This window comes from Dermochelys coriacea, chromosome 14 (assembly GCF_009764565.3).
Source record: "Dermochelys coriacea isolate rDerCor1 chromosome 14, rDerCor1.pri.v4, whole genome shotgun sequence".
Taxonomy (NCBI): domain Eukaryota; kingdom Metazoa; phylum Chordata; order Testudines; family Dermochelyidae; genus Dermochelys; species Dermochelys coriacea.
Window position 1 is genome coordinate 2,102,469 of NC_050081.1, and position 12,267 is coordinate 2,114,735.

Below are 12,267 nucleotides of genomic sequence, written 5' to 3' on the forward strand. Positions count from 1 at the left end.
GATTTTCTCCTCCGCAAACAGACTGTGAAATTCTCAAATATTCATTATTTGCAAATAATCCCTTTGAATCTGCATATGGTTTATGAATAAGTAGATAAAAAAGGCTATACTGGGTCAGATCAAAGGTCCATCTAGGCCAGTATCCTGTCTTCAGACAGTGGCCAGTGCCAGGTGCCCCAGAGGGAATGAACAGAACAGGCAATCACCAAGTGATCCATCCCCGGTCACTTGATGGACCTATCCTCCATGAGCATATCTTGTTCTTTTTTGAAGCCTGTTATAGTCTTGGTCTTCGCAACCTCCTCTGGCAAAGAGTTCCACAGACTGACTGCACTGTGTGAAAAAAATACTTCCTTTTGTTTGTTTTAAATCAGCTGCCTATTAATTTCATTGGTTGTGGTGTTAGGAGAAGGAGTAAATAACACTCCCTTATCGACGTTCTCCACACCAGCCATGACCATACGGACCTCAATTACATCCCCCTTGATCGTCTCTTTTCCAAGCTGAACAGTCCCAGCCTCATTTCTCTCGCCCCATACGGCAGCCATTCCAGACCCCTCTTCATTTTTGTTGCACTTTTCTGAACCTTTCCCAATTCCAATAGATCTTTTTTGAGATGGGGCGACCACATCTGCACTCAGTATTCAAGATGTGGGCGTACCATGGATTTCTATAGGGGCAATAGGATGTTTTCTGTCTTATTATCTATCCCTTTCTTAATGATCCCTAACATTCTGTTCGCTTTTTAAACCGTCGCTGCAAAAACACTGAGTGGATGTTTTCAGAGAATTATCCACAATGACTCCAAGATCTTTCTTGAGTGGTAACAGCTAATTTAGACCCCAATTGTATGTATAGTTGGGATGATGTTTTCCAGTGTGCTTTACTTTGTATTTATCAACATTGAATTTCATCTGCCAAATACCTACTGGGCTGAGTAGCTACAGAAATCACGCCATCATTTCAGTCCCCTGATTGGACGAGTTATGCAACTAATCAAGAGTGAATTTTGAATTACAGACTTTTATGTCAGATTTGCACTGTTGTTTATTTATCCCCAGTCTACGTGGGCACTAAACACTAGTTACTCCCGAGTATTTGGTCTAGAAGGTTCCTGGAAAGCCAACCCAAAATAATCACACACACACACACACACACACACACAAGTCTAATGCAAACCAATATTTGCAAAATAATTATTTTGCAATATTAAGCCAGTAGCTGGTGTCCATTTACAAGGATACACAGGGTCCCACTAGCAGACAAGAATGGGGAGAAAGCAGCATTTGTCTTAAAGAAAAGCCCTATATCGACTCCAGAGAAGCCAGTATCAGGGTTTTCCTTGTCCCCAGATGCCTGCAGTGGCTGCTTGTTCCATCAAGGTGGTGTGATGGCACTTGACATGCCGGAGTTTAGCTGAGGGAGGGATGGACCAAGTGTTACACATTAAATGACAACTCTGACCCTCTCTAGAGATCTCAAAGCACTTTACAGACATTAACGATAAACCTCATTACCCAACTGCCCCGGGAACCAAGGCAAGTACCATTTGGACTGGTTTATAGCTGGGGACACTGATGCCCCGAGACGTGACGTGATCAGTGCATTGTCACACAGGGAGGCAGTGGCAGAACCAGGAATCCAACTGCTCCATCCCCTGCTCAAACCACCAAAGGGCTCCTTGGAAAACAACAGATACATTGATGAGAACAAGTGGCGGCTCAGCTCAGCGGATGCCTTTCCTCAGTCCCTCCGGAATGCTGCCTGTATTGGGTGGCAGAAGCTCTCACCTCCCACACCCCACGGTAACACCCCTGAAGTGCTCAGACTCAGATGCATGCCAAACCCATGCAGACATGGACATGCAGACGCTCCCAGAGATAGAAAGAAGAGTGAGCAGCAAGTGCAGCACCACATCACCTGGGTGATGCTCCCCGACACCTGGCAGCACCTCAGCAGGGTGGACGCATACATTGTTCTTGGAGTAGATAATCTCCCCATCCAGTATGGAGGACGAACCACTGCCACCACCGGGGTTTAAGGTCAGGAGGTCAGAGGCTTTTGAAGAGGCACGTCGGAGGAGTCGCCCCAGAGACATTGCCAGGGGAATGTTTCCATTATCCGTCAACTTCAATCAGGAGCCAAATTCAGACAAAAGATCTGCCAAGAGGGAAGAAACAGTATTAGGAGAAATGCAACATGACAGCTGCAAGACAGGAGCAAGAACTTCCTGATGCGGCCCGCCACCAACAGAGGACAACATTGCTACCCCTCACAGAGAGGCAAGTTTCCCGTCTACTGCCACCTCATCCCCACGACTCATCCATGAATCTTCAACTACTCAGAATCAGTCTTATCATCCCACACCACAGATGGGAAAACTGAGGCACAGAGAAGGGAAGAGACTCGTCCAGTGCCACAACAGGTCTGGAGAGACTCAAAGCAGGTCAGACTGACATGGTACTTAAGCCGCGGCACCAGCTGGTGAGCCATGCACCCTAGGCCACCCTCCACTGGTGGGGCTCCACTGGTGATAGCAAGTGAGAGACCAGAGAAGCTTGCCTGCTGTAGGCAGGGCCTGCACTACAGCAATGGAGACCAAGGTTTAAGTTCTGGTCCTGGGCTTTTGCTCCCTGGGGGGCCAGAAGAGCGAAGTATTGTTATTATGATGGGGGAGGAGAGGAGAAGGAGCAACTCATGTCATTCAAAAACCCCAACTACAAGTGACCCGGAGGTCTCAGAAAGAGGTCTGATGTATTCCTCCTAGGAAGCCACGTGGCAGGCCAGGGAATCCTGCAGGGTCTACCCAAATCAAAGTAAACAAAAGCTGTGAGGTGAAGCAACATGAGGCAGGGGAATGAAAGTGGAAGCAGAAGCCCCATCCTTGGTACAGGGCCTCAGCTTGGTCCATTGATGGTAGAACAGCTTAAAAGGCATTTGCCTGGATTTCCTGACTTTTGACATAACCTTGACATGATTTAAACAGGGCTTTTGGGAGGATGGGAAGAGGGGAGAAAACATTCAACACACAGCAGGCAAATGGATTCTGGAACAGAATATGGAATGCCATCCCTGGGCCACATGGGGGATGTCTCAGCCGTCAATAGGTAACTTAAGCTAGCTGTGAAATATGATCCCCCTGTAACCACCGAGTAAGCTTTGTATTGAAAATGAGATGCGTTCTTGTGTGGGGCTATTAATGAGAAGCCAGATCCCAAATCCAGATGGGATGTTCAGGCCATACATAAACAAACAGCTAGGCCAGGTAGAGCACTTGATGTGCTGCAACATGGTGTGGAGCAGGCACAAAGCAATCCCACTAACAACCCGAAACACAAAGGCAAGGCAGTAATCGCTCTCCACGAGGCAGAGCTCCAGCTTCTGTTCCACCTAAAGTACAGGGGAAAGAAGCTACCTCCGTGAAGTTCTCTCTGAGACAAAGCTGTTCCTTTCTGTTGACTCCTCTTTATTCCCTAATGGACAGGCCAACCTGACCCAGCACGCACCAGCGATTTCCATGGGCCCAAGTGCAGCACCTGGAGAGATCAGCTAGTGCATTCCACATGCCAGCAGAACAAGCAGAGGATGTAGCCGGGAACAGAAAGAAAAAAACGTTACGGGTCAGTGAGAACCCTGCCTCCACCTTACTTGCAGAGACACTCTGTACTCTAGAAACACCACTGGGGCCTGAAGGGTTCACAGCTCCTAATACCGAACAGCCCTAGCCCTTCTGAACAGCAGCTTCACTGTTAATGCCCTAAAAAGCGCATTACCTGAAAAGAAGGCATAGAAGCTGGCCTGTCTGCAATGATTTAACCTACCATGCCTGCTGGAGACATCAGTCCAAATCCCACCTGGGCCAGCAGGAGCTGGGAGAACTGCCAAGATAAAACTGGGGGTTTAGTGGCCACGCAGGAGACTGATGTTCAATTCCCAGTCTGGGTAGACAAGGCAGCAGAGCAGTGGGATGCTACATTGGCATCACCAGCAATGCTGGTTTATTGACAGAAGTGAACAAAAGGGAGCAGCTTGTTCTCTGCACTGGAAACACAGAGGCAAAAGAAAAATGAGCATTTCTCAAACGGGAGGGTAAATGCTGCAGGGATGGAAATACAGTTTTCCAGCTTCTAAGAGCTCGTCACAGAAACAGTAAACAAGGCTCCGAAGAGTGGCAGATAGTGCCTTTTCCACAGGAAAAGCCATAAGCCTCAACTGCAAGTTTCCTGGTTTGTGTCTGCTTGAATCATCACCTCAGCAAAGGCAGTTTGTGCTCATCAGTGGGACTTGACCGAGATGGATCGACTCTGCTCTGTGCTGAGCCCACTTGGCTCTGAAGGTGATCGGTTTGCAAGCTGTTCCTTACTTTTTTGCCTCCTCGTAGGCTCTCTCCTGATCCTAGTGCTGCACACACCTTTAGAAAAGCACCTGTCAGGCACAAGAGACAACACAGCCTGGGGCTCTCAGTACTGATTCTTCTCCAGGCGGTCTTAGAACACAGTACTGTAAGCTCAGACTCTATATAGGTGGAAGAGCCTTTCGCAACAATTGTCAACAAAAAATAGTCCCTCCGCAGCCCAGAATAGAAAGTAGAGGGATGTCTGGAGCAATTTCCCCTACCGTCTCTGTAAGAAGTTACAAAATAACATTTCAACAAAAGACGCTGAGGGAATTCACAGCAATGGCGATTGGCGACACTGAGCAACCTGCCTGTTTATCACAGGACCCGAAGCTCCAACACCTCTGGAGTGGAGACACTTAACCTGTATCACATCAATGTAATAGTCCACACAGCTTGTATCCTGACTTGGGGCGGATAGGCTGCCCCTCGCTGTGTATGCTATACAGAGAATGGACTTTAGCTGCATCAGTCATCTCACCAAAACCTTAAATATCAACTTAAAGATTCAGAATCTGTTTGAGCAAGATACGAGATCAAGGCAGAAGCAGCTATGAGTCAGTGAAAGCATCTGAGAAATACAGGGAGAGGATTCCCACTGGAGGCAACAGACACAGAGAGACTTCTCCAGGCGCAGAGCAGGAGGTCCCATCTAGCACCACTGCAGCTCTCAAGGGGGCCCCAGGAACATCGGAAGAGGCCCAGACCTTCTCCCAATAAAAAGCAGCAGCAGCTGCATTTAGTTAGCTTCCATCTAGCTCAGAAAGAATAAAGCATCAGCCAAAGATCAAAAGTTGCTCCCTGGGAAGTGAAAAGGATCTAAAACAGAAAGAGCTGCTTTGATCCTAGGCTGTGGCTATTGCTCCAGCTCTGTCTGCACACAGGAGTCTGCTGGGAGTGGAAGGCTCAAGAACATGAAGCACTGGCTCCTAAGGAAATCTGGGCTGGTGCACTGGGCACGCATTGCTGAAGTGCTGCGTTTCAGATACAGCGAGTGGATGGTTCAGGGGACTGGGAAGGAGAGAGATTATTTCACTTCCAGGTTGCTGGCGCGATTCTAGCCCATGCTGGCAGCGATCAAGCGTTATCCACCGACTGTTCCGTGGCCTACATGAAATGACATTGGGGAGTCTCAGTCTCATTCCTAGCAGACAGATGCTGCCATCACCAAAATTAACAAGCAGCACAATCGTTATCAGCCTCAGCAAAGAGGTCTAGGACTGAATGCACCATGGAGACTGACCTCTCCTCCCCTTGTGAGGATCTGCCCACAATGGTGGGGTAGTACAGTACTACTGCTCCTTGCCTTGCACAATCCAGGGGATGCAAAGATGAATTCCATCTCCATGGCTGGAAAGTCAACATTAGAGTTGTACCTTTTTTTTAAGTGGTACATTTCAGATTAAGCTTGTGTTTTTTGTGACTGCGGGGATTATTCCAACGTAGCAGCAGCTAACACTCCAACAGGAACTAGATCACCCACCCTGCCCTCTGGAAGCTGGAGAACTGAGTTAGCTGATAAGACCTCGCTGCCTGCCAATTTTTATTACGTACACACAGAAAAGATTTGTTTGTTCCACTCAGCAACTATTGTCAGACCCCATTCATGCAGCCATTAATTCCTTTCTTAGCCAATGCCAGGGCTCCCCAGTTAGCAGAGAGCCCCAGAGAAACATCATGCAGCCAGCAGTCATTCAGTTGCTAACCCCCTGAATCCTACTTCTGTTGTCCTCTTCACTAGAAGCCAAGCACAGCTGCAGCCAGCAGCGTCTCAGATAGCTCTGACAGCCAGCCATCTTGTTTAGAAAGGCCCTTCCCCTTTCACAAACTTAAACAAGATCCTGTTGAGGGTTTGCAGATCACACCCTCAACTTGGCAGATATTCCTGGACCAACTTCTGCTGGCTCCATTTGCACAAGCTTTCAGTTCTCTGATAAAGAAGAGAAGTGCAGGGTTTCTGCCTGGCCCTGGCAGGGGTTCAGCATGTATTTTTGGGTTTGCGCAGTATCATACAGCTGTGCTTTACAGACACACAAGGCAACAAAGCTCGATATCACAGAACTTAGTCTAGATAGACAAATTCAGACCAAACTCGGGAGCAGGGAGGCTGCAGCTTGAAAGCCAAGCTGCTGAGCAGTTGTGTGCACAGCAATGGATCTTGTTGGATCCGAGGAGTGATTGTTAATCAAAGAAAACAATACAATACTTAAAAGTAATACGAGCCAAACAAAGGGTTTGGAAACGAGATTAGGCTGTCCTGTGGATAAACGGGATAAACCAGCACTAGAGTCACACTTGAATCAGATTATCTACCTATCAATCTATTTATAAATTAATTTTGCATTTTCCTGATCAAGGCAATCTCTTCCAATTGACTTGAATTTGACTTTAATACTATGTCAGCACAACACCTTATTCCACAGGAGCGATCCCAGGGCTACTCTCAAATGCCCAGGGAGAGAGGAGTGTTACTTTGTGTTGGACAAAGGCAACACTGAGCAGGGAGACTGACCCAGTCCCACCACAAACAGGAACCTGGGAACCCTGACTACCACCCTATTCCCAGCCCATGTGTATGACCTTGAGTAAGTCACTGTCATTCTCTGACCCTCGGGGTCCCCATGTGTCAAATGGGGATAATGCTGACAGTGACCACTCCTTTGTGCTTTGAGATCTGTGTGTGAAAAAAGCAGATTACTAGCAACTTGTTTGAGCTATTTAAAATTAGACTAGCCAAAGCCATGGAAAGCTATACTGTAGAGAACCATCTGAACTAGTCCTGGATTGTGGGGAGAATGAATTAGGGTCCGTCCCCGAAAAATCTTTAATTTCTATCTATTGGCAGCAGCAGTGTGCCAAGCACACAGTTAAGGAGAAGGGCAGGAACTGTTATTAGCATCAGAGTGAAATCCTGGGCTCACTTATGTCAAGAGTGGAGCTCGCCCAAAGTGACAAAGCATCTCAGCCCAGAAGAACGAGGGGGAAAGAGGTTTGGCACCCTACTTGGACAGGCCCAGCATCCCAGGTCTGAGAGTCAGCTACAAGAGAAGTGAGAAGCTATCACCAGAGCCCATTCTTCACTCCCTGGCTCCAGTATTCACCTGCCTTGGCACAAAAGGCAAACATTAAAACACCCCATTCCTTCTGCATTAGAGCCAAATTTTCCAATAGTAGCACAGTAACTGAATCATCATTTGTAACGCATTCTCCTCTCCACACATGCACACACCCTCCGCCCACAGGCTGGGCGTCATTTCATGCAGCGCTCGTACAATGTGCTGTTAATGTTTGATGGCTTCTTTTTTTTTTTTAAGTGCCTGCCAGCCATATCCTTATAACTGCTCCAGTACTGCTCTTCTGTCCTAACCATTAACATCTAAAAAATTCCAGCAATGTGTTCTGATCACTAGACGAATAAGCCAATTTCAAAGCTCTTCCCCATATGCTACGCACATCAGACCAAAGGACAGAAGCCAAACAGTAGCTGTTTGAACGTCATATTCTTATCACATGACAGGCTGAGAGAAGACAGGGACAGGGCTAGCAAGATCCTACTCCCCTAGTGAATAGGGAAGGCAATCTTTTTCCCCAGGCTGGCTCTCAGACATTAGATTGTTCACACAGTGAGATGTTGAATGAATGGAATCAAAGATCTTTGTCAAACCCTCCAGTGGTCAAAATCAGCCCTTGATTAAGCCCTCTGATTTCAAAGGAGTTACCCAAAATTACATTAGATCTGAATCTGACCCTAAACTAATTACTAAGACAATCTTCCTCACAGCCCATATTGAAACATAATAAGGGAACCTCATCCTAGCTACAGAAATTCACCATCAGTAGAGTAACCAACTACCAGCGCATTCTTCAGGCACTCAAACATTAATGCCGTTTGGGAGAGGACTGCATACACAGATGGACTCTTCCCATTATCAGTCTTAATCACTGTATGTAGACAGCAGCCCAATAGCTCAGGACAAAACCAATTAATCACATGACCCAAACGCTAAGAGGTCTACCAAAATTACTTCACTGGGGTGTGGGCGGGACCCTACACGGGGGCTGACAGATGTGCAGTCACTCACTTTTGATAAGTGGAGAGAGAAACTCAGAAGCCACCTTTCTGTCCACCTTCAGTAGGTCTTGACCAAATAGATTTGCCACTTCCTCTCAATTTCCTGCAACTGAACATCTCAAAGACACAAGTGCCTTCCTTACCAAGATGAGCATCCTGAGACAACATTTTCCTCCCTGATTCAGGCCTCCCACTTGTCCTCCTTCCTCCCACTATCTGTAACCTTGGCTTGATTCTTAATGTTTCTTCCACACCTACAAAATACTCAGCACTTATGCTCAAAGCATTCCTCAAACATTAATCTACACAATCCCCCTTGGATGGAGGCAAGCTTCACCCCCATTTTACAGATGAGGAAACTGAGGCAGAGAGGTTAACTCATGAACTCAAGGCCACAAGGAAGTAGTAGAAGCAGCATTAAATCTCAGGAGCTCCTGATTGCTAGTCCCACGTTCAGACCACAATGCCTTGTATGGTTACATTCTACTCTCCATGTTCCCTATGGACTTGATTCCACCCAAGCTAAAATTCTCATCCATGCCTCCATCTTGCCCTGCCTAAGCTATTGCAATTAATTTTTTTTTTTTTAAAAAAACACTCTCTCCAAATTCAGACTCCAGTATTCAAAGAACACTGCTACGTGTAATGAATGATGTTTACACAACTTCACTGGCTGTCCTCTCCTTTCAGGAGACTGGTCAAAACTGTCATCCTCCATAGACTGCTCTAGTCTTACTTCTCTCACATCAGTCTTCTCTCTTTACACAATCTCAGCCCAGTGGGAGCAAGAGTCTTCTTCTCTGCTGCATCTATCTCTCTGGATCTGGCCATCTCATCAACTCTCCACTTTCAACTGTCATCTCAAAAAGAGGAGTAACGTGGCACCTTAGAGACTAACAAATTTATTAGAGCATAAGCTTTCGTGAGCTACAGCTCACTTCATCGGATGCATTTGGTGGAAAAAACAGAGGAGAGATTTATATACACACACACAGAGAACATGAAACAATGGGTTTATCATACACACTGTAAGAGAGTGATCACTTAAGATAAGCCATCACCAGCAGCAGGGGGGGGGAAAAGGAGGAAAACCTTTCATGGTGACAAGCAAGGTAGGCTAATTCCAGCAGTTAACAAGAATATCAGAGGAACAGTGGGGGGTTGAGTGGGAGGAGAAATACCATGGGGAAATAGTTTTACTTTGTGTAATGACTCATCCATTCCCAGTCTCTATTCAAGCCTAAGTTAATTGTATCCAGTTTGCAAATTAATTCCAATTCAGCAGTCTCTCGTTGGAGTCTGTTTTTGAAGCTTTTTTGTTGAAGTATAGCCACTCTTAGGTCTGTGATCGAGTGACCAGAGAGATTGAAGTGTTCTCCAACTGGTTTTTGAATGTTATAATTCTTGACGTCTGATTTATGTCCATTCATTCTTTTACGTAGAGACTGTCCATATGGCCAATGTACATGGCAGAGGGGCATTGCTGGCACATGATGGCATATATCACATTGGTAGATGCGCAGGTGAACGAGCCTCTGATTGTGTGGCTGATGTGATTAGGCCCTATGATGGTATCTCCTGAATATATGTGGACAGAGTTGGCAACGGGCTTTGTTGCAAGGATAGTTCCTAGGTTAGTGGTTCTGTTGTGTGGTGGTGGTTGCTGGTGAGTATTTGCTTCAGGTTGGGGGCTGTCTGTAAGCAAGGACTGGCCTGTCTCCCAAGATCTGTGAGAGTGATGGCTTGTCCTTCAGGATAGGTTGTAGATCCTTGATGATGCGTTGGAGAGGTTTTAGTTGGGGCTGAAGGTGATGGCTAGTGGCGTTCTGTTGTTTTCTTTGTTGGGCCTGTCCTGTAGTAGGTGACTTCTGGGTACTCTTCTGGCTCTGTCAATCTGTTTCTTCACTTCAGCAGGTGGGTATTGTAGTTGTAGGAATGCATGATAGAGATCTTGTAGGTGTTTGTCTCTGTCTGAGGGGTTGGAGCAAATGCGGTTATATCGTAGCGCTTGGCTGTAGACAATGGATCGAGTGGTATGATCTGATGAAAGCTAGAGGCATGTAGGTAGGAATAGCAGTCAGTAGGTTTCCGATATAGGGTGGTGGTTATGTGACCATCGCTTATTAGCACCGTAGTGTCCAGGAAGTGGATCTCTTGTGTGGACTGGTCCAGGCTGAGGTTGATGGTGGGATGGAAATTGTTGAAATCATGGTGGAATTCCTCAAGAGCTTCTTTTCCATGGGTCCAGATGATGAAGATGTCATCAATGTAGCGCAAGTAGAGTAGGGCATTAGGGGACAGAGCTGAGGAAGCGTTGTTCTAAGTCAGCCATAAAAATGTTGGCATACTGTGGGGCCATGCGGGTACCCATCGCAGTGCCGCTGATTTGAAGGTATACATTGTCACCAAATGTGAAATAGTTATGGGTCAGGACAAAGTCACAAAGTTCAGCCACCAGGTTAGCCGTGACAGTATCGGGATACTGTTCCTGACGGCTCGTAGTCCATCTTTGTGTGGAGTGTTGATGTAGAGGCTTCTACATCCATAGTGGCTAGGATGGTGTTTTTAGGAAGATCACCAATGGACTGTAGATTCCTCAGGAAATCGGTGGTGTCTCGAAGATAGCTGGGAGTGCTGGTAACGAAGGGCCTGAGGAGGGAGTCTACATAGCCAGACAATCCTGCTGTCAGGGTGCCAATGCCTGAGATGATGGTGCGTCCAGGATTTCCAGGTTTATCGATCTTGGGTAGCAGATAGAATACCCCGGTCGGGCTCCAGGGGTGTGTCTGTGCGGATTTGTTCTTGTGCTTTTTCAGGGAGTTTCTTGAGCAAATGCTGTAGTTTTTTTTGGTAACTCTCAGTGGGATCAGAGGGTAATGGCTTGTAGAAAGTGGTGTTGGAGAGCTGCCTAGTAGCCTCTTGTTCATACTCCGACCTATGCATGATGACGACAGCACCTCCTTTGTCAGCCTTTTTGATTATGATGTCAGAGTTGTTTCTGAGGCTGTGGATGGCACTGTGTTCTGCATGGCTGAGGTTATGGGGTAAGCGATGCTGCTTTTCCACAATTTCAGCTTGTGCACGTCGGCGGAAGCAGTCTATGTAGAAATCCAGGCTGCTGTTTCGACCTTCAGGAGGAGTCCACCCAGAATCCTTCTTTTTGTAGTGTTGGCAGGAAGGTCTCTGTGGGTTAATATGTTGGTCAGAGGTGTGTTGGAAATATTCCTTGAGTCTGAGACGTCGAAAATAGGATTCTAGGTCACCACAGAACTGTATCATGTTCGTGGGGGTGGAGGGGCAAAAGGAGAGGCCCCGAGATAGGACAGATTCTTCTGCTGGGCTAAGAGTATAGTTGGATAGATTAACAATATTGCTGGGTGGGTTACGGGAACCATTGTTGTGGCCCCTTGTGGCATATAGTAGTTTAGATAGCTTAGTGTCCTTTTTCTTTTGTAGAGAAGCAAAGTGTGTTATCCCTGCCCCCCTCCCACATCCTTGCCTACCTCTCAATTTTTCTCTTCCTTGGCTATTACTTTTTCATTGTATAACTATTCTAGGTAGATCTAGAGAGTACTTGGGAATGCAGTCTGTAAGAAAGACACTATAAAGCATAATACCATAGGAATGAGCTAGGTTTAGTCCTTACAAACATTTTCTTCCTAAAGGAAATTTTCCCCAAGTAGAACATAAATGCTTCATCAAAAACCACAACTTGGATAAACTTCACTGATTCACACCAATGACATTTGAAACAATGTGGGTTTAACACAACAGTTATCTTTCTCTTACCCAATTTTTT

The 12,267-nt window shown here is 46.5% G+C and overlaps 1 protein-coding gene across 5 annotated transcripts in view; it reads right to left on the reverse strand.

Moving 5' to 3' along the window:
- The window catches only part of TBC1D16 (TBC1 domain family member 16), a 45,730-nt gene that overhangs the window by 28,793 nt on the left and 4,670 nt on the right, over nucleotides 1-12,267 (reverse strand). For 4 of the 5 annotated variants that reach the window (XM_038371604.2, XM_038371606.2, XM_043497499.1 and 1 more), the window contains one exon: nucleotides 1,921-2,160. In XM_038371604.2, coding sequence (XP_038227532.1) covers nucleotides 1,921-2,098 — 178 coding nt within the window. In that variant the 5' untranslated portion in view covers nucleotides 2,099-2,160. Of the gene's footprint in view, nucleotides 1-1,920; nucleotides 2,161-7,501; nucleotides 8,093-12,267 lie in introns of those variants that run through there. The other variant, XM_043497497.1, reaches the window with a different exon arrangement.